The sequence below is a fragment of the Cherax quadricarinatus genome, chromosome 60, assembly GCF_038502225.1.
Source record: "Cherax quadricarinatus isolate ZL_2023a chromosome 60, ASM3850222v1, whole genome shotgun sequence".
Taxonomy (NCBI): Eukaryota; Metazoa; Arthropoda; class Malacostraca; order Decapoda; family Parastacidae; genus Cherax; species Cherax quadricarinatus.
In genome coordinates, this window is record NC_091351.1 from 11,629,587 (window position 1) to 11,655,531 (window position 25,945).

Below are 25,945 nucleotides of genomic sequence, written 5' to 3' on the forward strand. Positions count from 1 at the left end.
CTTGTGGGTTTAACAATAATTATTGTGTTGGCATCAATGTCATGAAATGCTGAATAACTGATTAGGTGGTGACTAAAATTTTCTTACGTTGCTTATTTTTTTGTCTGTAAAGGGGGGGGGGGAGGAAGTAAGGTATTCCCTTGGATCAAGACCGCCAGCATCAAGGAACCTCTCGTGAGGTGCCCCTCTATGCTTAGATACTTAAATGCATTCAGAAATCTTGGATTAATGTTCAGTTTATATATAACCTGTAGGCTGCTAGCAAAATCCATTCTTCCCTTGAGGGAGGCGACTTCTGGTAGGGAGCCCTTTCAAACTCCCATTTGGACTGAAAATATGCCATTGTTATAAATATAGGTTTGGTGTTTACCACATTAAAATGTTTTAATAGGGGTGCTGGGCAGTGCTGTATGACCCTTGTGGGTTTAGCACTTAATTGTAAAGGTATCAATTATATACGTGCTAGTACTTCTGGCAAAATTCCATGTGCAGTACCCTTAATTATATTATAATCAAGGGGAAGCGCTAAACCCGGAGGATTATGCAGTGCCTGGGGGGGAATGTGGAAGGCATTCAGGCAACTGGAGCACAGATCCAATTCCCTAAATCAAAAGCCCCTCGCCAACATCAAGGAACCTTCCTTGAGGGGACCCTTAATTATAAGTATCTGGTTTAGCACTGATAATATAAACTTTTCTTAAAGGGTGGAGTGCAATTAGGATAAGAACATGATCAAAGAAATGGCTCAGTTTATTGTAGGATATTTTGAATCTTGCAACCATCTTCACACCTGGCAAAACTTCCATATATCAATATGGAATAAAATTTTATGAAACTTGCAGTGAATAAAGGTACTTTTGAACCTGGATGAGCTGTGCTCATTAAAGTATGCCCAGCAAACTTCAATGTTGAAATGCCTAACTTTCTTTTGGTGCAACAAAAATTAATGCTGGCCTGACTACAACCCTAAAGGGTTGTGCTTAATGACAGTATTTAGGCCAATAATAGCCTAGTGGGACATCAGTGCACCATCCATTAAACATTTTGCCTGCTATAGAAGCCCCTAATGGGCAAGAACTAAAATATACCAGTGTTGGACATGGCATTTGTGGATGCATGTCTGGTCTCCCTGTGATCTTCAGTACAGCTTGTTGGGCATTTTTGGCTGCAGACTAATTATGGGTAAGAACAAGACTGACACAATTTCACAGATCATTGGATTTAATAACATATGGCAGTGACCTGTGTCTGTTCAGTAAGGAACTGGTTGCCTTGGTTTCATGACATACCTACATCATGGATATGCTCTTGGTGTGGGCATATCATCACAACTGACAACCAGCTCCTCACCAAACACTTGCACATGCTGATGGCTTCTGTTTCCTTAGTTTGATGGCCTGCCTCATGTAATACAATGATCTGTGCAATTCTTTTATCTATAGCCAAGAAGCTTGGCAGACTACAGAAGTCTCTGCACACAGCTGGTGATAGCCTTAGGGAACCCTAATATTTGTTGCAAACAGGGTTGTGTATTATTTAGACATTAAAGTATGGTTACCTCCACCTGGCCTACCTTGGTGCTGAGCACTATACAGCAGGACCCTACATTGCAGGGGATACGTTCCACGATTTACCGCATTATTATTATTATAATCAAAAAGAAGCGCTAAGCCATAAGGACTATACAGCACGATTTACCACAGATAGTAGTGAACCCGATATTTAAGTAATTTTTCGTTTACATACATATTTATGATACTTTGTTAAATTATGCAAAAATAAGTCAAGAATCAGCACTTTTACTCTTACATTAAGCAAAATTAAGGGTAATTTTCTGGCCAAGGTAAACCGCGGAAACCAGACCCATGGATACGGTGATCCTACTTTATGTATATAATGGTTACAATTGTATGACCATGCAGGGCTTTCTGTTGCTATGTGGGAAACTGATCTAAAAGATTTCTGCAAGAGGTACAGATGTTGTAGAAGCCATTGCTCTGATTAAAACTAATATGTACTGATGGATGACAATTCCTGGATCCTGCATTTGAGTGTCTTCATTGATGCTTTATCCTGGAATCATTCCGTCAGTATATCGAACAATGTACAACATAGTTGAGCCCTTAGATCGATTTTCCACATATGAACAGAATGTAGCACTGTAGTAGGCCGACAGGCCCTTCTCAAATCTAACCCTACCCATACATTAGTTTAACCATTTTTAAAGGCACCAAAGGTTTAAGCTTTAATATACCTTCCCTGACTCTGTAGCTCATTACGCTCCCTATGTGTTTCTCAGACTTGGAAAACTACTGTGTGGGCAAAACACTGTCCATAAAGGATCTCATTCCACTGCATTTGTGTCAGTATTAAATCTCTGACGTTATGATGAAGTACATGTTATACATATTATTGTATTTATAAATTATTAGTGCCTCTTTTTTCCTTTGTCATGTTTTCTATTGTTAAAATGTACTTTTTTGCCATTTTGCTCTGTCTTTTGGGACTTGGCTTGCATCTTTTTCTTTCCAGCCATTTTGGACAGCCGCCTCATTCTGCCCTCCACATGTTTTTTATGTTCACGCCATTTTCTATTTGTTTCTTTAATAATTTCATCATCTGTCTTCAGCTCTCTCTTGGGTGGTTTCTTACACTTAGGTCCTTGCTTGTCTCGAAGCAGTGGATGGGCCTTTCCATACGATCTTTTGCCGAAGGCTGTAGGTGGAAATTTATAGAAATATTTTTTAGAGCAAGAGAAAAAAGTGAAAAGTACAGATTATGATCATGCTAGGAACATACAGTACTGTACCACATTCTTCAAAATGCATTTGCAGAGTCAAAAACTACAGCAAAAAATTATGCCATAAAAAATAGGGATTATACTCTACATATAATACAGTTGAAATAATAACAATGAAAAATTACAGTATTACTACACATGGCTGCCACATATCAGGAAAAATGGTTTATTTTTTTTAAGGTCAGGTAATCTGAAATTTTGAAAATTTTCATGATACACTAAGTCAGTGACAATTTTATCATGTGAAACAGACAACCAAATGTATAATTGGTAATTTGACTACTTAAGATTTTTCTTGTCAGAATCCTGTCCTAACCCATTTTCCCAGGGCATCAAGTTGACTGACACCTGATGTCCCTATTAATCTAGCAGTAAACAGATACCCGGGCATTATTTGATTTTCGAGTTGCATCCTAGGGTGGCGGCAGTCCAATATCAACCTGTCTAACTACATCCTTGCCATCCCAATGTACAGGCACTGCTCTTCCCCACTTAAAAAACAAAACAAAACACTACCTTGTAATTTCTGGTTTCGTTTTCTGCTGTTCCTTTCTTCTACATCATCCTCTTCATCACTGTTCTCTTCTGCCTTTTTCTTGCCCTTTTCTATCCATTTCTCATACCTGTTGGTCTTGTATGATGCTGAAATCCACACACCAGACTCTGTCTTGATTCTTTTACGTTGATCCTGTAAAATGTATTAAAAACTTCAGTTTATCTTCATCTAAACTTTTATACTGTAACTGACTCTTAAAAATCTATATTCTTTCTTTCTTTCAACAAACCGGCTGTATCCCACTGAGGCGGGGTGGCCCTAAAGGAGAAACGAAAGTTTCTCCTTTTACATTTAGTAATATATACAGAAGAAGGGGTTACTAGCCCCTTGCTCCCGGCATTTTAGTCGCCTCTTACAACACGCATGGCTTACGGAGGAAGAATTCTGTTCCACTTCCCCATGGAGGTAAGAGGAAATAAACAAGAACAAGAACTAGAAAGAAAATAGAAGAAAACCCAGAGGGGTGTGTGTATATATATGCTTGTACATGTATGTGTAGTGTAACCTAAGTGCAAGTAGAAGTAGCAAGATGTACCTGAAATCTTGCATGTTTATGAGACAGACAAAAAACACCAGCAATCCTACCATCATGTAAAACAACTACAGGCTTTCGTTGTACATTCACTTGGCAGGACGGTAGTACCTCCCTGGGCAGTTGCTGTTTACCAACCTACTACCTAGGAAAAATCTATATATACCTTGGAAAATGTGCACTTTATCTGGTTCCTCCTCTGATCGAGATGAAAAAACTATGTCATGCATACTATACTATGTTGTTATTTATGAACTATATATATATAGTTCATTTCTATCCCTTAATAGTTGCACTGTAAGGTTTGTATGAACTCAGATAGCCAGAAGTAATATTTAGTAAGAATGAAAGAAAGCAGAAGTAGGATTAACAAAAAGTAGAGTAGGATTAAATAAATGCCCTCTGCAGTCATAGCAATTCTAACTCCCATATATACTGTTGTGAAACTCATGTTCATGATGCACTGTTAAAGTTAAAAATGAGAACAGAAGAGATTAGAATAATTAAAGGTAAATGGGCACGACTGCTATGCTGTTGTTCTTACTGCAGCTGCCAACAAAAATCATGTGACATGAGCCTTCATCATATGACCCATTCAAGGGTGTTGTTGGCTCTTTGGCAGGAATATGGCAAGAAGCACTCACTGGCCTATGGTTTTATGGACATTAGTACCTAACACAGATGTGAATTTGGCAAGCATTGACCTTCTGGTGGGCCACAGAAGAGTGATCGCTGGTTCACCAGTATGGGGTTAAAGAAAAGAATGATATGAGAATATGAGGGAAAGAATCCAGTACAAAGATTGGGAGAAAAGTGCTATCCAAGACCGAGCCTTTACTCTTGATACTTTGCTTAAACCAAGCAAGTCATTATGGTTGAAAGTGGTTTGCCACTGTGTGGTGCTTCCTACCTTAGTACCTTTTGTCTTATTTAACTTGAAAGATATGAAGAGACTACATGTATTTAGATGGCATAACCAGATGGAATGAAATTTAGAGGAAAGAATATTAAAGAGTCCCCTTTCCTCCTAATGTGAGAGGATGCAGTTTAAAAAAAAAAAAAAAAGGTGGTCACACACACAAAAAAAAAAAGTTGCAAAAAAGGTATAAAGACATGCTCTTTTAAAAAATACTGGCAGTGTTGAATAACCCATATGAATTTACTGCACTTGTGAATAATAACAATAATAATTTTTAATTCAACACTAGTCTCCTGCCAAGACAAGGCAAAATAAAACAATAAAAATAATAAAATTATCACCTGCGTGCCAACAAATTTTTTTTGATTGCGATCCCATCTATGCAAGTTTTTAGTCTGTTTACGCCCAGTGTCATCATCTTGAGTTAGTTCTATAACAGCTTCATTGGCTTCCTTTTGAAAGCTTGTTCCCAAAGAGTATCTGCAAAAAGAAATGTTAGATAAATAATATTTTTTTCATAATTACAAACTGAATGGTTCTCTATTCCTATTTCTAGTTAGGATTACTTATTTTATCTTATCTCTAACATGATATAAGGTTAGTTCATGTAGTGTTTTGCTTAATCCTAGAAATTGGAGCTACCCTACTCTTCCTTATACCAAACCTGACAACTTTTGACTCCCCCAGTCAATGCATGATCTTTATGGGTCTAACACTTCCCCATGCAGTGTGTGCATTCTGAAGAAGGGGTGGGGATATTACAAACGGAAGGTAATCTGATTGTGATGTCAGCACATTTCTGGAAAGACAGCAACTGAATGAATGATGGTGAAGGTTTTCTTCTTCAGGTCACTGCTTTGGGACGGGGTGAGATGGCCAATGAATTAAAAAATAATGATAATATTATTACTTTTCCTTTTATATCCATGGGGAAGTGGAATAAGAATCTTTCCTCCGTAAGCCATGCGTGTTGTAAAAGTCAACTAAAATGCTGGGAACAATGGGCTAGTAACCCCTTTTCCTGTAAAGATTACTAAAAACAATAATAAGAAGAAAATTGTCAAAGTGGGAAGTCTGAATGTGCATGGATGTTGTGCAGATGATAAGAAAGAGATGATTGTGGATGTTATGAATATGAGAAGAAGCTGGATGTCCTGGCTTTAAGTGAAACAAAGCTGAAGGGGGTGAGAGAGTTTCAGTGGAGAGGATTAGGTCAGGGGTTTCAAATAGAGTTAGAGCTAAAGAAGGAGTAGCAATAATGTTGAAGGATAAGCTATGGCAGGAAAAGAGGGACTATAAATGTATTAATTCAAGGATTATGTGGAGTAAAATAAAAATTGGATGTGAAAAGTGGGTTATAATAAGCGTGTATGCACCTGGAGAAGAGAGAAGTGTAGAGGAGAGAGAGAGATTTTGGGAAATGTTGAGTGAATACGTGGGGAGTTTTGAATCAAGTGTGAGAGTAATGGTGGTTGGGGATTTCAATGCTAAAGTGGGTAAAAATGTTATGGAGGGAGTAGTAGGTAAATTTGGGGTGCCAGGGGTAAATGTAAATGGGGAGCCTTTAATTGAGCTATGTGTAGAAAGAGATTTGGTAATAAGTAATACTTATTTTATGAAAAAGAGGATAAATAAATATACAAGGTATGTAATGAAAGTAGTTTATTAGATTATATATTGGTGGATAAAAGGTTGATGGGTAGGCTCCAGGATGTACATGTTTATAGAGGGGCAACTGATATATCAGATCATTATTTAGTTGTAGCTACAGTTAGAGTAAGAGGTAGATGGGAAAAGAGGAAGGTGGCAACAACAAGTAAGAGGGAGGTGAAAGTGTATAAACTAAGGGAGGAGGAAGTTCGGGTGAGATATAAGCGACTATTGGCAGAAAGGTGGGCTAGTGCAAAGATGAGTAGTGGGGAGGTTGAAGAGGGTTGGAATAGTTTTAAAAATGCAGTATTAGAATGTGGGGCAGAAGTTTGTGGTTATAGGAGGGTGGGGGCAGGAGGAAAGAGGAGTGATTGGTGGAATGATGAGGTAAAGGGTGTGATAAAAGAGAAAAGGGTAGCTTATGAGAGGTTTTTACAAAACAGAAGTGTTATAAGAAGAGCAGAGTATATGGAGAGTAAAAGAAAGGTAAAGAGAGTGGTGAGAGAGTGCAAAAGGAGAGCAGATGATAGAGTGGGAGAGGCACTGTCAAGAAATTTTAATGAAAATAAGAAAAAATTTTGGAGTGAGTTAAACAAGTTAAGAAAGCCTAGGGAAAGTATGGATTTGTCAGTTAAAAACAGAGTAGGGGAGTTAGTAGATGGGGAGATGGAGGTATTAGGTAGATGGCGAGAATATTTTGAGGAACTTTTAAATGTTAAGGAAGGAAACAGAGGCAGTAATTTCATGCACTGGTCAGGGAGGTATACCATCTTTTAGGAGTGAAGAAGAGCAGAATGTAAGTGTGGGGGAGGTACGTGAGGCATTACGTAAAATGAAAGGGGGTAAAGCAGCTGGAACTGATTGGATCATGACAGAAATGTTAAAAGAAGGGGGGGATATAGTGTTGGAGTGGTTGGTACTTTTGTTTAATAAATGTATGAAAGAGGGGAAGGTACCTAGGGATTGGCAGAGAGCATGTATAGTCCCTTTATATAAAGGGAAAGGGGACAAAAGAGACTGTAAAAATTATAGAGGAATAAGTTTACTGAGTATACCAGGAAAAGTGTACGGTAGGGTTATAATTGAAAGAATTAGAGGTAAGACAGAATGTAGGATTGCGGATGAGCAAGGAGGTTTCAGAGTGGGTAGGGGATGTGTAGATCAAGTGTTTACATTGAAGCATATATGTGAACAGTACAGTGGACCCCCACATAACGATCACCTCCGAATGCAGCCAATTATGTAAGTGTATTTATGTAATTGCGTTTGTACGTGTATGTTTGGGGGTCTGAAATGGACTAATCTACTTCACAATATTCCTTATGGGAACAAATTCGGTCAGTACTGGCACCTGAACATACTTCTGGAGTGAAAAAATATCGTTAACCGGGGGTCCACTGTATTTACATAAAGGTAGGGAAGTTTTTATTGCATTTATGGATTTAGAAAAGGCATATGATAGAGTGGATAGAGGAGCAATGTGGCAGATGTTACAAGTATATGGAATAGGTGGTAAGTTATTAAATGCTGTAAAGAGTTTTTATGAGGATAGTGAGGCTCAGGTTAGGGTGTGTAGAAGAGAGGGAGACTACTTCCCGGTAAAAGTAGGTCTTAGACAGGGATGTGTAATGTCACCATGGTTGTTTAATATATTTATAGATGGGGTTGTAAAGGAAGTAAATGCTAGGGTGTTCGGGAGAGGGGAGGGATTAAAATTTGGGGAATCAAATTCAAAATGGGAATTGACACAGTTACTTTTTGCTGATGATACTGTGCTTATGGTAGATTCTAAAGAAAAACTGCAAAGGTTAGTGGATGAGTTTGGGAATGTGTGTAAAGGTAGAAAGTTGAAAGTGAACATAGAAAAGAGTAAGGTGATGAGGGTGTCAAATGATTTAGATAAAGAAAAATTGGATATCAAATTGGGGAGGAGGAGTATGGAAGAAGTGAATGTTTTCAGATACTTGGGAGTTGACGTGTCGGCAGATAGATTTATGAAGGATGAGGTTAATCATAGAATTGATGAGGGAAAAAAGGTGAGTGGTGCATTGAGGTATATGTGGAGTCAAAAAACGTTATCTATGGAGGCAAAGAAGGGAATGTATGAAAGTATAGTAGTACCAACACTCTTATATGGGTGTGAAGCTTGGGTGGTAAATGCAGCAGCGAGGAGACGGTTGGAGGCAGTGGAGATGTCCTGTTTAAGGGCAATGTGTGGTGTAAATATTATGCAGAAAATTCGGAGTGTGGAAATTAGGAAAAGGTGTGGAGTTAATAAAAGTATTGGTCAGAGGGCAGAAGAGGGGTTGTTGAGGTGGTTTGGTCATTTAGAGAGAATGGATCAAAGTAGAATGACATGGAAAGCATATAAATCTATAGGGGAAGGAAGGCGGGGTAGGGGTTGTCCTCGAAAGGGTTGGAGAGAGGGGGTAAAGGAGGTTTTGTGGGCAAGGGGCTTGGACTTCCAGCAAGCGTGCGTGAGCGTGTTAGATAGGAGTGAATGGAGACGAATGGTACTTGGGACCTGACGATCTGTTAGAGTGTGAGCAGGGTAATATTTAGTGAAGGGATTCAGGGAAACCGGTTATTTTCATATAGTCGGACTTGAGTCCTGGAAATGGGAAGTACAATGCCTGCACTTTAAAGGAGGGGTTTGGGATATTGGCAGTTTGGAGGGATATGTTGTGTATCTTTATATGTGTATGCTTCTAAACTGTTGTATTCTGAGCACCTCTGCAAAAACAGTGATAATGTGCGAGTGTGGTGAAAGTGTTGAATGATGATGAAAGTATTTTCTTTTTGGGGATTTTCTTTCTTTTTTGGGTCACCCTGCCTCGGTGGGAGACGGCCGACTTGTTGAAAAAAAAAAAATAATAATAATGTGATGACATGGATTACTTACAACTGTGTACATACATCAATGCCTATCAACAAAGATAGTTGCATTGTATGCCACCACAAAAGGGTTGGGTTAGGTCAGATGCACATGCCAGCTGCTTGAAAGTTTTGAGCCAATAATAAGACCAGACCTAAAAGACTCATCCTCCTTCCTCTCTAATAAGTAATTACAACATGCTTTACTATGCAAATGAAACTTGAAAGCTGAGGTTCAGAGACCATACTACATGCCAAAATGGCACCTTTGATGCTACTTTGGTTGGGAAGGGAGGGCTAAAACCCATATACAGTGGTACCCCGAGTTTAGGCCACCTCCCAACTCGAACAATTATGTAAATGTATTATTGTAAGTGCTTTTGTAAGTGTATTTTTGGGGGTCTGAAATGGACTAATCTATGTTATTCCTTATTGGAACAAATTCGTTCGGTAATGGTACTCGAACAGCCTTCTGGAACGAATTATGGCTGAAACTCGGGGTTCCACTGTATTGTATTACACATTTTGAGCTAGCAGCTTACACTAGGATATTTAAACCATAAGTGAAGCATAAGGATAAAAAATGTTAATGCATTTTCCTAAATCGCATGTTCATTATTCATAAAAATAAATAAAATTATTCTGAGGGATGGTCCAATAGTATCATTTTTATTTCCATACATTCATGAAATCATGGGGAAACTTTATAAACTGTAGGAGTCATAGAGGTACTTGGGAACAGGAGGTAATCAGGGTTAATCTAATAAAGGGGAGGGAATGATCCAAGGAAGAGAAGGGAAGCTCAAATTCCCAAGATCAAGAATTCATCACCCACATCAAGGCACTTGAAGGATGAAAAATAAAACATCATAATACTGTTGGCTGCAACAGTTCACTGAATACCTGCACTAAGGAGAGGTACCTTGACAATGCTGTTTGTCCTGAACCATTGTTGAGTCACAACTGGAGAGAGAAAAGTGAACTTCTACTACTGCTGCTCCCTTCTTCCCGCGACCTCTGCCATATGAACTTTTGCCGTCTCTACTTTTCTTGCCCAGTTGTGACTTTACAATGGTCCAAGACCGAAATGTTGTCATAAGGTTCTTCCAAGTGTGGGGTTTTAATTAAATGAAGGTTGTAAATTTTTAGAAATTACGTATCTGGGCCACCATTACTGTAATTAATATTGTCCTTATCAGTGTTCAACATTATCATGTTGAACACTGATAAGGACAATATTAATGCCATTATGACAACTATGAATCCAGCGATTATTGCTATTTAATACAATGACTATTTTCACTATTCAAGACATTACAAGGACCTCTACACCTACACAGGACCCAATGATACAGGAGTCTACAGCATTGCCTATGGTGGATATGATAAAGGTTACACTGAAGCAATTGTTGGAGGTCCTCTTATGCTTACAGGAATACAGATATGCCTGTAGAATGGACAACATCAACAACATTTGTGTACAACACTGCAACACCCACTCCCACATCATGATTATGATAATTATGATTTCAGGAAAATTAAATTAAACGTAGTTTTTTGGAGTCATCTATGATCAAATTAACACAATGAAAGAAAATTATGTTCACTTTGGCAACTCCCATAGCACACATCATTTTAGAACAAAGGAAACCCAGTGTGGGCCAGCAGGCCTCTTGCAAAGCATTGCTCACCATATGTATACCTGATTACCTGCCCCAGATACTCTATATAAGCTATATTATTTTCATTGCTGATATGTACTTAATCAAGTCCACTCTTGGGTGAAATGTGCCAAAAAGACTTCACTGTATTAAATGTCTTTTTTAAGACCATTATTTAAGTTTCCCTGTACAGTACACAGTACATATCTTGCAAGTGCATTATGCTCTAATAAGATTTCTAAGGGTATTGTGTGGTGGAAATATGCAGAGAATTCATAGTATGGAAATTAGGAGGTGTGGAGTTTCAAAAAGTATTATTCAGAGGGCTGAAGAGAGGTTATTGAGGTTGTTTGGTCATTTAGAGAGGATGGAGAAAAATAGAATGATTTAGAGTGGGAGAGGCACTGTCAAGAAATTTTAATGAAAATAAGAAAAAATTTTGGAGCGAGTTAAACAAGTTAAGAAAGCCTAGGGAAAATATGGATTTGTCAGTTAAAAACAGAGTAGGGGAGTTAGTAGATGGGGAGATGGAGGTATTGGGTAGATGGCGAGAATATTTTGAGGAACTTTTAAATGTTAAGGAAGAAACAGAGGCAGTAATTTCATGCACTGGTCAGGGAGGTATACCATCTTTTAGGAGTGAAGAAGAGCAGAATGTAAGTGTGGGGGAGGTACGTGAGGCATTACGTAAAATGAAAGGGGGTAAAGCAGCTGGAACTGATGGGATCATGACAGAAATGTTAAAAGCAGGGGGGGATATAGTGTTGGAGTGGTTGGTACTTTTGTTTAATAAATGTATGAAAGAGGGGAAGGTACCTAGGGATTGGCAGAGAGCATGTATAGTCCCTTTATATAAAGGGAAAGGGGACAAAAGAGACTGTAAAAATTACAGAGGAATAAGCTTACTGAGTATACCAGGAAAAGTGTACGGTAGGGTTATAATTGAAAGAATTAGAGGTAAGACAGAATGTAGGATTGCGGATGAGCAAGGAGGTTTTAGAGTGGGTAGGGGATGTGTAGATCAGGTGTTTACATTGAAGCATATATGTGAACAGTATTTAGATAAAGATAGGGAGGTTTTTATTGCATTTATGGATTTAGAAAAGGCATATGATAGAGTGGATAGAGGAGCAATGTGGCAGATGTTGCAAGTATATGGAATAGGTGGTAAGTTATTAAATGCTGTAAAGAGTTTTTATGAGGATAGTGAGGCTCAGGTTAGGGTGTGTAGAAGAGAGGGAGACTACTTCCCGGTAAAAGTAGGTCTTAGACAGGGATGTGTAATGTCACCATGGTTGTTTAATATATTTATAGATGGGGTTGTAAAGGAAGTAAATGCTAGGGTGTTTGGGAGAGGGGTGGGATTAAATTATGGGGAATCAAATTCAAAATGGGAATTGACACAGTTACTTTTTGCTGATGATACTGTGCTTATGGGAGATTCTAAAGAAAAATTGCAAAGGTTAGTGGATGAGTTTGGGAATGTGTGTAAAGGTAGAAAGTTGAAAGTGAACATAGAAAAGAGTAAGGTGATGAGGGTGTCAAATGATTTAGATAAAGAAAAATTGGATATCAAATTGGGGAGGAGGAGTATGGAAGAAGTGAATGTTTTCAGATACTTGGGAGTTGACGTGTCGGCGGATGGATTTATGAAGGATGAGGTTAATCATAGAATTGATGAGGGAAAAAAGGTGAGTGGTGCGTTGAGGTATATGTGGAGTCAAAAAACGTTATCTATGGAGGCAAAGAAGGGAATGTATGAAAGTATAGTAGTACCAACACTCTTATATGGGTGTGAAGCTTGGGTGGTAAATGCAGCAGCAAGGAGACGGTTGGAGGCAGCGGAGATGTCCTGTCTAAGGGCAATGTGTGGTGTAAATATTATGCAAAAAATTCGGAGTGTGGAAATTAGGAGAAGGTGTGGAGTTAATAAAAGTATTAGTCAGAGGGCAGAAGAGGGGTTGTTGAGGTGGTTTGGTCATTTAGAGAGAATGGATCACAGTAGAATGACATGGAAAGCATATAAATCTATAGGGGAAGGAAGGCGGGGTAGGGGTCGTCCTCGAAAGGGTTGGAGAGAGGGGGTAAAGGAGGTTTTGTGGGTAAGGGGCTTGGATTTCCAGCAAGCGTGCGTGAGCGTGTTAGATAGGAGTGAATGGAGACGAATGGTACTTGGGACCTGACGATCTGTTGGAGTGTGAGCAGGGTAATATTTAGTGAAGGGATTCAGGGAAACCGGTTATTTTCATATAGTCGGACTTGAGTCCTGGAAATGGGAAGTACAATGCCTGCACTTTAAAGGAGGGGTTTGGGATATTGGCAGTTTGGAGGGATATGTTGTGTATCTTTATATGTGTATGCTTCTAGACTGTTGTATTCTGAGCACCTCTGCAAAAACAGTGATAATGTGCGAGTGTGGTGAAAGTGTTGAATGATGATGAAAGTATTTTCTTTTTGGGGATTTTCTTTCTTTTTTGGGTCACCCTGCCTCGGTGGGAGACGGCCGACTTGTTGAAAAAAAAAAAAAAAAAAAAAAAAAAAAAAAAAAAAAAAAATAAATCTGTAGTGGAGGGGAGGAGGGGTAGGGGTCATCTTAGGAAAGGATGGAGGGAGGGGATAAAAGAGGTTGTGTGTGCAAGGGGCCTGGACATGCAGCAGGCATGTGTGTGTGTGTGTGTGTGTGTGTGTGTGTGTGTGTGTGTGTGTGTGTGTGTGTGTGTGTGTGTGTGTGTGTGTGTGTGTGTGTGTGTTAGATAAAAGTTAACGGAGATGACTGGTTTTTGGGACCTGATGAGCTGTTGGAGTGTGAGCAGGGTAATATTTTGTGAAAGGATTCAGGGAAACTGGTTAGCTGGACTTGAGTCCTGGAGGTGTGAAGTACAATGCCTGTACTTTGACCCTTAAACTGTCCAAACGTAGATATACGTTTTTTCAACATTTGAAAGTATGTAAAAAAAGCAGATCTTCCTTTTTTTTTTTTACATTTGAAAACGTGTAAAAAAACTTTGATCTACTTTTTTTTTGTTATACAGTGGACCCCCGGATAACGATATTATTTCAATCCAGAAGTCTGTTTGGGTGCCGTTATAGACCGAATTTGTTCCCATAAGAGATATTGTGAATTAGATTAGTCCGTTTCAGACCCCCAAAAATACACCTACAAAAGCACTTACAAAAATACACTTACATAATTGGTCGAGTTGGGAGCTGATCGTTATGCGGGGGTCCACTGTACAGTGGACCCCCGCATAACGGACGCCTTGCATAGCGGACAATCCGCATAGCGGACGCTTTGATCGCTAAAATTTTGCCCCGCATAGTGGACAAAAACCCGCTCAGCGGCCTTCGTCCGAGACGCGTCCAATGTGCGCCCTCAGCCAGCCTCACATGTGCCGCCTGTGCCATTGTTTACCAGCCAGCCTCCGCGGTAACATCCAAGCATACACTCGGAATATTTCGTATTATTACAGTGTTTTCGGTGCTGTTTCTGGAAAATAAGTGACCATGGGCCCCAAGAAAGCTTCTAGTTCCAACCCTACAGCAATAAGGGTTAGGATTCCTATTGAAATGAAGAAAGAGATCATTGATAAGTATGAAAGTGGAGTGCGTATCACCGACCTGGTCAGGTTGTACAAGAAACCCAAATCAACCATCTCTTCTATTGTGGGCAAGAAAACGGCAATCAAGGAAGCTGTTCTTGCCAAAGGTTTAACTGTGTTTTCGAAACAAAGATCGCAAGTGATGGAAGATGTTGAGAGACTCTTATTGGTGTGGATAAATGAAAAACAGCTAGCAGGAGATAGCGTCTCTCAAGCGATCATATGTGAAAAGGCTAGGAAGTTGCATGAGGATTTAATTAAAAAAAGGCCTGCAACTAGTGATGATGTGAGTGAGTTTAAGGCCAGCAAAGGTTGGTTTGAGAGATTTAAGAAGCGTAGTGGCATACATAGTGTGATACGGCATGGTGAGGCTGCCAGTTCGGACCACAAAGCGGCTGAAAAATATGTGCATGAATTCAAGGAGTACATAGAAACTGAAGGACTGAAACCTGAACAAGTGTTTAATTGTGATGAAACAGGCCTGTTCTGGAAGAAAATGCCAAGCAGGACCTACATTACTCAGGAGGAAAAGGCACTCCCAGGACATAAGCCTATGAAAGACAGGCTTACTTTGTTGATGTGTGCCAATGCTAGTGGTGATTGCAAAGTTAAGCCTTTATTAGTGTATCACTCTGAAACTCCCAGAGCGTTCAGGCAAAAGAATGTCCTCAAGGATAATTTGTGTGTGCTGTGGAGGGCAAACAGTAAGGCATGGGTCACTAGGGAATTTTTCTATAACTGGTTACACCATGCATTTGCCCCCAATGTGAAAGATTACCTAACTGAAAAGAAATTAGACCTTAAGTGCCTCCTGGTGTTAGACAATGCCCCTGGTCATCCTACAGACGTGGCAGAGCGACTTTATGGGGACATGAGCTTCATTAAGGTGAAGTTTTTGCCTCCTAATACCACTCCTCTCCTGCAGCCCATGGACCAGCAGGTCATTTCCAACTTCAAGAAACTGTACACAAAAGCTCTGTTTCAAAAGTGCTTTGAAGTGACCACAGACACTCGATTGACTCTAAAAGAGTTTTGGAAGGATCACTTTAATATCCTCAATTGTGTAAACCTTATAGGTAAGGCTTGGGAGGGAGTGACTAAGAGAACCTTGAACTCTGCTTGGAAGAAACTGTGGCCAGAATGTGTAGACAAAAGGGATTTTGAAGGGTTTGAGGCTAACCCTGAGAGGAGTATACCAGTTGAGGAATCAATTGTGGCATTGGGGAAGTCCTTGGGGTTGGAGGTTAGTGGGGAGGATGTGGAAGAGTTGGTGGAGGAGGACAATGAAGAACTAACCACTGATGAGCTGATAGATCAACTTCAAGAGCAAGAGGCCAGACCTGGGGAAACTGGTTCAAAGGAGGGGAGAGAGAAATTGAAGGAATTGCCTACTTCAAAGATTAAGGAAATGTGTGCAAAATGGCTTGAAGTGCAAACCTTTTTTGATGAAAATCACCCTCACACAGCTATTGCAAGCCGTGCTGGTGACTGTTACAATGACAGTGTTGTGAACCACTTTAGACAAATCATAAAGGAACGAGAGGTACAGGCCACTATGGACAGATATGTTGTGCGAAAGAAGTCCAGTGACTCTGAAGCTGGTCCTAGTGGCATTAAAAGAAGAAGGGAAGTAACCCCAGAAAAGGACTTGCCTCCTCAAGTCTTAATGGAAGGGGATTCCCCTTCTAAACACTAACACTCTCTCTCCCCTCCTCCCATCCCATCAATCATCACCAGATCTTCAATAAAAGTAAGTGTCATGTAATTGTGCATGCCTTTTTCAGTTTGTGTGTACTAAAATTAACATTTTTTTGTGGTAAAAAAAAATTTTTTTCATACTTTTGGGTGTCTTGCACGGATTAATTTTATTTCCATTATTTCTTATGGGGAAAATTCATTCACATAGCGAACATTTCGCATAACAGCCAGCCCTCTTGCACGGATTAAGGTCGCTATGCGGGGGTCCACTGTATTTGAAAATATATTGGCAGTTTGGAGGGATATGTTGTGTATCTTTATATGTGTATGCTTCTAAACTGTTGTATTCTGAGCACCTCTGCAAAAATAGTGATAATGTGCGAGTGTGGTGAAAGTGTTGAATGATGATGAAAGTATTTTCTTTTTGGGGATTTTCTTTCTTTTTTTGGGTCACCCTGCCTCGGTGGAAGACGGCCGACTTGTTGAAAAAAAAAAAAAAAAAATGAAAATATTTAGGTAGTAGGTTGGTAGACAGCAACCCCCCAGGGAGGTACTACCATCCTGCCAAGTGAGTGTAAAACGAATGCCTGTAATTGTTTTACATGATGGTAGGATTGCTGGTGTCCATTTTTCTGTCTCATGAACATGCAAGGTTTCAGGTACATCTTGCTACTTCTACTTACACTTAGGTCACACTACACATACATGTACAAGCATATATATACACACCCCTCTGGGTTTTCTTCTAATTTCTTACTAGTTCTTGTTCTTGTTTATTTCCTCTTATCTCCATGGGGAAGTGGAACAGAATTCTTCCTCCGTAAGCTATGCATGTTGTAAGAGGCAACTAAAATGCCAGGAGCAAGGGGCTAGTAACCCCTTCTCCTGTATAAATTACTAAATTTAAAAAGAGAAACTTTTGTTTTTCTTTTTGGGCCACCCTGCCTTGGTTGGATATGGCCGGTTTGTTGAGAGAGAAAAAAAAAAATGAAAATATATAAAAAATGTAGATCTACTTTTGGAGCACTACACGTGTGAACGTAGATCTGCTTGGACAGTTTAAAGGGTTAAAGAAGGGGTTTTGGAATATTGGCTGTTTGGAGTGACATATGAACTGTCGTATCTGAGTGCATCTGCAAAGACACTGATTATATTTGAATGATGGTGAAAGTGTTACTTTTTTGGGTCACCTTGCCTCAGTGGGAGATGGCTGACATGTTGAAAAAAAAAAATACAAAAACTTTGAGGTACGAACACACTTCATTGTAATTTACTCCTTAATAACACTCACAAAGACCTTAGAGAATGAGTCAGTCAGTCAGTCATTCTCTCAGTCAGTTAATCTCTTTCTAAGAAAAAAAAGCTTGAAAGTTTTGAAGAAAGCTTAGAGCTATCCTTATAAAGACTGAGATAGTGACATTTATTTTTTGTTATATTTTTTATTATTATTATCATCACACTGGCCGATTCCCACCAAGGCAGGGTGGCCCGAAAAAGAAAAACTTTCACCATCATTCACCCCATCACTGTTTTGCCAGAAGGGTGCTTTACACTACAGTTTTTGAACTGCAACATTAACACCCCTCCTTCAGAGTGCAGGCACTGTACTTCCCATCTCCAGGACTCAAGTCCGGCCTGCCGGTTTCCCTGAGCCCCTTCATAAATGTTACTTTGCTCACACTCCAACAGCATGTCAAGTATTAAAAACCATTTGTCTAAATTCACTCCTATCAAACATGCTCACGCATGCCTGCTGGAAGTCCAAGCCCCTCGCACACAAAACCTCCTTTACCCCCTCCCTCCAACCTTTCCTAGGCCGACCCCTACCCCGCCTTCCTTCCACTACAGACTGATACACTCTTGAAGTCACTCTATTTGGCTCCATTCTCTCTACATGTCTGAACCACCTCAACAACCCTTCCTCAGCCCTCTGGACAACAGTTTTGGTAATCCCGCACCTCCTCCTAACTTCCAAACTACGAATTATCTGCATTATATTCACACCACACATTGCCCTCAGACATGACATCTCCACTGCCTCCAGCCTTCTCCTCGCTGCAACATTCATCACCCATGCTTCACACCCATATAAGAGCATTGGTAAAACTATACTCTCATACATTCCCCTCTTTGCCTCCAAGGACAAAGTTCTTTGTCTCCACAGACTCCTAAGTGCACCACTCACCCTTTTCCCCTCATCAATTCTATGAGTCACCTCATCTTTCATAGACCCATCCGCTGACACGTCCACTCCCAAATATCTGAATACATTCACCTCCTCCATACTCTCTCCCTCCAATCTGACATCCAATGTTTCATCACCTAATCTTTTTGTTATCCTCATAACCTTACTCTTTCCTGTATTCACTTTTAATTTTCTTCTTTTGCACACCCTACCAAATTCATCCACCAATCTCTGCAACTTCTCTTCAGAATCTCCCAAGAGCACAGTGTCATCAGCAAAGAGCAACTGTGACAACTCCCACTTTATGTGTGATTCTTTATCTTTTAACTCCACGTCTCTTCCCAAGACCCTCGCATTTACTTCTCTTACAACCCCATCTATAAATATATTAAACAACCACAGTGACATCACACATCCTTGTCTAAGGCCTACTTTTACTGGGAAATAATTTCCCTCTTTCCTACATACTCTAACTTCACTGCTTTCAGTAATCTACCTCCTACACCATACACCTGCAACATCTGCCACATTGCCCCCCTATCCACCCTGTCATACGCGTTTTCCAAATCCATAAATGCCACAAAGACCTCTTTAGCCTTATCTAAATACTGTTCACTTATATGTTTCACTGTAAACACCTGGTCCACACACCCCCTACCTTTCCTAAAGCCTCCTTGTTCATCTGCTATCCTATTCTCCGTCTTACTCTTAATTCTTTCAATAATAACTCTACCATACACTTTACCAGGTATACTCAACAGACTTATCCCCCTATAATTTTTGCACTCTCTTTTATCCCCTTTGCCTTTATACAAAGGAACTATGCATGCTCTCTGACAATCCCTAGGTACCTTACCCTCTTCCATACATTTATTAAATAATTGCACCAACCACTCCAAAACTATATCCCCACCTGCTTTTAACATTTCTATCTTTATCCCATCAATCCTGGCTGCCTTACCCCCTTTCATTTTACCTACTGCCTCACAAACTTCCCCCACACTCACAACTGGCTCTTCCTCACTCCTACAAGATGTTATTCCTCCTTGCCCTATACACGAAATCACAGCTTCCCTATCTTCATCAACATTTAACAATTCCTCAAAATATTCCCTCCATCTTCCCAATACCTCTAACTCTCCATTTAATAACTCTCCTCTCCTATTTTTAACTGCCAAATCCATTTGTTCTCTAGGCTTCCTTAACTTGTTAATCTCACTCCAAAACTTTTTCTTATTTTCAACAAAATTTGTTGATAACATCTCACCCACTCTCTCATTTGCTCTCTTTTTACATTGCTTCACCACTCTCTTAACCTCTCTCTTTTTCTCCATATACTCTTCCCTCCTTGCATCACTTCTACTTTGTAAAAACTTCTCATATGCTAACTTTTCTCCCTTACTACTCTCTTTACATCATCATTCCACCAATCGCTCCTCTTCCCTCCCGCACCCACTTTCCTGTAACCACAAACTTCTGCTGAACACTCTAACACTACATTTTTAAACCTACCCCATACCTCTTCGACCCCATTGCCTATGCTCTCATTAGCCCATCTATCCTCCAATAGCTGTTTATATCTTACCCTAACTGCCTCCTCTTTTAGTTTATAAACCTTCACCTCTCTCTTCCCTGATGCTTCTATTCTCCTTGTATCCCATCTACCTTTTACTCTCAGTGTAGCTACAACTAGAAAGTGATCTGACATATCTGTGGCCCCTCTATAAACATGTACATCCTGAAGTCTACTCAACAGTCTTTTATCTACCAATACATAATCCAACAAACTACTGTCATTTTGCCCTACATCATATCTTGTATACTTATTTATCCTCTTTTTCTTAAAATATGTATTACCTATAACTAAACCCCTTTCTATACAAAGTTCAATCAAAGGGCTCCCATTATCATTTATACCTGGCACCCCAAACTTACCTACCACACCCTCTCTAAAAGTTTCTCCTACTTTAGCATTCAGATTCCCTACCACAATTACTCTTTCACTTGGTTCAAAGGCTCCTATACATTCACTTAACATCTCCCAAAATCTCTCTCTCTCCTCTACATTCCTCTCTTCTCCAGGTGAATACACGCTTATTATGACCCACTTTTCACATCCAACCTTCACTTTAATCCACATAATTCTTGAATTTACACATTCATATTCTCTTTTCTCCTCCCATAACTGATCCTTCAACATTACTGCTACCCCTTCCTTTGCTCTAACTCTCTCAGATACTCCAGATTTAATCCCATTTATTTCCCCCCACTGAAACTCCCCTACCCCCTTCAGCTTTGTTTCGCTTAGAGCCAGGACATCCAACTTCTTTTCATTCATAACTTCAGCAATCATCTGTTTCTTGTCATCCGCACTACATCCACACACATTCAAGCATCCCAGTTTTATAAAGTTTTTCTTCTTCTCTTTTTTAGTAAATGTCTACAAGAGAAGGGGTTACTAGCCCACTGCTCCTGGCATTTTAGTCGCCTCATACGACACGCATGGCTTACGGAGGAAAGATTCTTTTCCACTTCCCCATGGACAATAGAAGAAATAAAGAAGAACAAGAGCTATTTAGAAAAAGGAGAAAAACCTAGATGTATGTATATATATATGCATGTGCGTGTCTGTGAAGTGTGACCAAAGTGTAGGTAGGAGTAGCAAGATATCCCTGTTATCTAGCGTGTTTATGAGACATGTTCATGATAAAAACATCTTTACACCCAGGTTTTTTCAGAGTATTAACCAAGCACTTATGCAAAACAGTGTTACTCATCACATTCACTTGAATGCAATAGTTACTTTTTTTTTGTATACAACTAGTCTTCAGAAGGGTATATTTATTGAGTAAAATTGTAAACACTTACCCTTGCTCAGCAAAGTCATCATCTCGTGAATATGGTAAATAAAACTGTTTGTCCCGGAACTCTTGATTCTCTTTATTCTTCTTCCGTTTGGATTGTATTTGTTCATTGTTTTCAGCAGACACTTTTCTCTTCAAACTCTTCTTGGGCTCTTGAGCATCTAAGTTTTTTTTCTTTTTCCCTCGAGTCACAATAGATGAAAATGTATTTTGTACTTCCTCTTCAGTACTTTGCTCCAGCTTCTTCAGCTTCTCTGTTACCTTTTATAGTGGCATTAATGGTAAAATTATTTTATTACATTTGATAATGCTTAATGGCATGCTTCATTTTTACTCTTCCAAGTGAATATTATTAAATAAGACAGCTAGATAATGAATGATGGTAAATGTGTTTCCTTCTTTGGATAACCCTACCTTGGTGGGCTGGCATTAAAGAAAAAAAACGAGGGGGGTGATTTTAGGGTTAATTTTTATGCAATGTACAGTATTTTTTGGATAAGGCTCAAATCTAATCTCTGGTGAGGTCTTGTAGAAAGTTATCATAATTAAGATTTTTTTTTATAAAATGTTTAATAGCCCAAAAATATTTTTTTTACTGCAAAAGAAGCAGAGAGATGAAGAGCAAGTTAATAGAACATCTAGTCATTCTTTATAAGGAAGAAGGATAACATTGACACTACAGTACCTCCTGATATCTATCACATTCCCTTGGTCTCTACAGCACATCACTCGTTCACTGATAACTTTTTTTTTTTTTCTCTATTGTTTCTATTTCACCCTGCTTGTGCTCAGCATGTTTAACCTGCTTCTTTTCACATACCATAATGTCTGTACAGTATATGATTAAGAAACATTACTGTACACAATTTTTCTGTGCTATCTCCTAAGAAATGGCAATTTAAAGGGGAGGAAATAATAATATTAACATGTACAATAACCAAGAGAAAGAGCAACAGAAGAATGAAGAACTGGAGGAAGAGGGGAGGAGAAAGAACTGAAAAGAGAAAAGGAAAAGAAGGGTTAATAAAAAGATAACAGTAACTTGCCTGTTTTGTTATTTCTTCTTTCTCTTCCCTGGCAGCCTGCTGCAGCTGCAAGTTCTTGTAGAAGTTCTCAATCCTCTTGCCATCATATTCTCTCTTTTGCTTCATAGTGTTTACCACCTGGACACTTTCTTTTTTTTGTGTTTTCATTATTTCAAATATAGTCTGGAATAAAATATATCACATGGTAAATCAGGGTAGTTTAACCCTTTGACTGTTGAGACCCCCAAATCCTGAAGTGTCTCTCTGTGTTGCAAAATATTTGAAAAAAAAAAAAAAAAAAAAAAAAAAAAAAAAAAAAAACTTATGAAATGATAGAGAATCTTTTCCCGATGGTAATGACACCAAGAATACGAAATTTGATGGAAAACTTATGGAATTATGCTCTCGCAAAGTTAGCAATCTCAGCGATATACGGTGGACCCCCGCTTAACGATCACCTCCCAATGCGACCAATTATGTAAGTGCGTTTGTACGTGTATGTTTGGGGGTCTGAAATGGACTAATCTACTTCACAATATTCCTTATGGGAACAAATTCGGTCAGTACTGGCGCCTGAACATACTTCTGGAATGAAAAAATATCGTTAACCGGGGTCCACTGTATATGCATCGGCGATTTCACCCACTTTGAGCCCTATTTTTGGCCAATTCCATTGTTCCAGTTGACCAAACTCATAGCTATTTCTTTAGAAAGCCATTTGTTCTATCACCTGAGCACAAGAAACTTCCCATTTATCGATTTCAACTACCCAATAAAATGGTCAGAAATTGGTAATTTGGCCAATTTCATGCAAATTAAAAAAGATGCCAATTTCAAAATAGGGTCCAGAATAAACAATGCATACATTCCTGGCAGTAAAATAGCATTTTTCCTGTTCATTAGTCATGTCTCCAGGCCCCTCTTATATTACTCTCACTTTCTATTTTGAATTTTTATTCACACAAAAAATAGAAGAGTTACTGTTATGCAGACTACTGCATTATTGTAATAATTGTATAAATAATGTCAATCCAATCATGACTGTGTATTAGAATGGCTAGTAGGACACTTATTGGACGGTGACGTCATTAGTTTACTCTTGAATATCGGCAAAAATTTAACATTTCTGCTACTTTGAGCTCAATTTCAAGGTCCTTTTCATCGTGAAACCAATCAAAATCATCTCTATTTCTGTAATATGTCTTCCATTCTATCAAATGAGACCAAGAAAACAAGAATACAATCATAAATACTATACGAAAATACACCTCAAAGTCTGTGTTTTAATCCAAAAACACTGTCAGAATTTTTTTCTCATTATGCACTGCGTACTGCAGAATTTTTTTTTATACTGCGCACACTGACCCATTCTCTCACATGTGGGCCTACCAGTTTTCTCCTGCTTGATCTGAAGCCTCTAGAATTTTGGCATATTAAAACGTCACCAACACTAGCTCGTAAGACATGTATATTCGATACCGACAGTCAAAGGGTTAAGATTTACTGAGGCTGTAAGAAAGAAATTACAAAAATAATTAAAAAGAAAATCTTCCAGTTTACAATGACTTACTCAGACAAAATGTAACCTGAGTTCCAATATTCTCATTTAGGTACATTGAAGCATCTGAAAAATGCTTCCACAATATCAAAAACTATAATTTTTTTTTTTTGTTTTTCAAAGAAAGAAAAAAAATGGTGAAACCAAAGTTGGAGGAAAAACCCATCTAGAGTGCAAAACTACATGCAAGTGTGTTAATACAACAACATTTAGAAGTGAGAATCTATGTAAGAAACTCACCTTGTTGTAATGAACTTTTACTCATCAAATGATGCAGTGAAAGTACTGGGAACTTCAGTGGAGAAAAAGAATCAGAGTTTGGAGATTAGGAGGTGCGTAGTTACCAAAAGTATTATTTAGAGGGTTGAGGAGGAATTGTTGAGGAGAAAAATAGGATTAGTAGGGTATATAAATTTAAGGATAGAGGGAAGGAGGGTAGGAGTCATCCTTGGAAAAGATGGAGGAAAGGGGTAAAGGAGGCTTTGAGTGCTAGGGGATCAGACATTCAACAAGCTTGTGTGTGTTAGACAGGAGTGGAGGAAAGTGGTTTTTATGATTTGACAAGCTGTTGGAGTGTGAGCAAAGTAACATTCATGAAAGTATTCAAGGAAACTGGTTAGCCAGATGTGAATCCTGGTGGAAAGTATAGTGCCTGTACCCTGAAGGAGGGGTGGGGATGCTGCGGAATGAAGGGTCATCTGAACTGTAGTGTTTGCACCCTTCTGGCAAAACAATGACTAAATGAAGTACAATTAAAGTGTTTTCTTTGCTGAATCACCTTACCTTAGTGAAAGATGGCTGTACTGAAAAAAATCTGCTAATTATGCTTGTACAGTAAATAAGCTATTGTCAGCAATGGCTTATTTACTGTACAAGCATAATTAGCAGATAAGGAAGACAGACATCTGTCTTAAAAACCTTGACAACCCTATACCAAATATTATCCTCCTTAGATCTCAACCTTCCACGTGGTTAATGGAAGATGGTAGACAAAAGCATTTTATTAGACATAGTACTGGGAAGTATGTTAGGCCAGTAGACACATACCTGAGTTATTAGGGCTCTGAAAAGTTTGCTTGAACCAACAGAAAACAAGACCTACAAGGAGCAAAGCATACTAGACCTGACCCTCTTCAAAAACGAGAAACTAATCAGAGACAGTGATCTCAAAATCAATAGAATCAGATCACAACATAACATAAAAATATACTATATATTACTCCTTTTGGTTGAAGGGTTTTCAGGGTATGCAGCATTTCCAGACGACGCTTCTCCATATCATTACTGTCATTAATCAAAAGAGGGTGCAAACCAACAGTGCAGACAACATGATTCTCCTTCATACGTTTAATACTCTCACTGCTGGGGGCTGGACGAGACTTTACATACTGCTTGTAGGCATTTCCAATAACCTTTTTCATACTTGCCTGAAAGTGAAAATAAAAAGAAAAAAGTTGCATTCAGTTTTTCACAACTAGGATTTGTAGCCTTTAAAAATCAACAACTACCACTGTCCACACTATTACAATCCTACTGCATTTTCCTGGTTATTACTTTCTCAAATACTATCATCTTTGGCACATGTTTGACGAGGTGACCCACAGAGATGATGATTAGAATAAAGGTGTCTGGTGCACTGAGGCACCTATGGAGGTGAAGAATCTTGTCCGTGGAGGTGAAGAGGGGAATGTACTAGAGTTTAGTGGTACCCACACTGTTATATGGGTGTGAAGCATTGGTTTTAACCCTTTCAGGGTTGAAAGGCCCTCTCCGAAACTTGTTCTCAGGGTCAAAAATTTTTCGGGGGAAAAAAAAAAAAAAAAAAAATCTTATGAAAAGATAATCTTTTCCCGATCATAATGACACCAAAATTATGAAATTTGATGGAAAACTTATGGAATTATGCTCTCGTGAAGTTAGCGGTCTCGACGATGTTTATGCATCAGCGATTTTGCTCACTTTGAACCCTATTTTTGGCCAATTCCAGTGTACTAGTCGACAAAAATCATAACTATTTCACTAGA

The 25,945-nt window shown here is 39.0% G+C and overlaps 1 protein-coding gene across 2 annotated transcripts in view; it reads right to left on the minus strand.

The window, feature by feature from the left end:
* Positions 1-1,586: 1,586 nt before the first annotated feature.
* Positions 1,587-25,945, minus strand: part of LOC128694430 (ATP-dependent RNA helicase DDX54) — a 57,263-nt gene continuing 32,904 nt past the window's right edge. Inside the window, exons 12-17 of one of the 2 annotated variants that reach the window (XM_070097952.1) lie at positions 25,142-25,348; positions 22,385-22,546; positions 21,343-21,599; positions 5,149-5,287; positions 3,317-3,488; positions 1,587-2,715 (exon numbers count right to left, since the gene is read on the minus strand). In XM_070097952.1, the coding sequence (XP_069954053.1) occupies positions 2,429-2,715; positions 3,317-3,488; positions 5,149-5,287; positions 21,343-21,599; positions 22,385-22,546; positions 25,142-25,348 (1,224 nt within the window). In that variant the 3' untranslated portion in view covers positions 1,587-2,428. The remainder of the gene's footprint in view (positions 2,716-3,316; positions 3,489-5,148; positions 5,288-21,342; positions 21,600-22,384; positions 22,547-25,141; positions 25,349-25,945) is intronic. The other variant, XM_070097953.1, reaches the window with a different exon arrangement.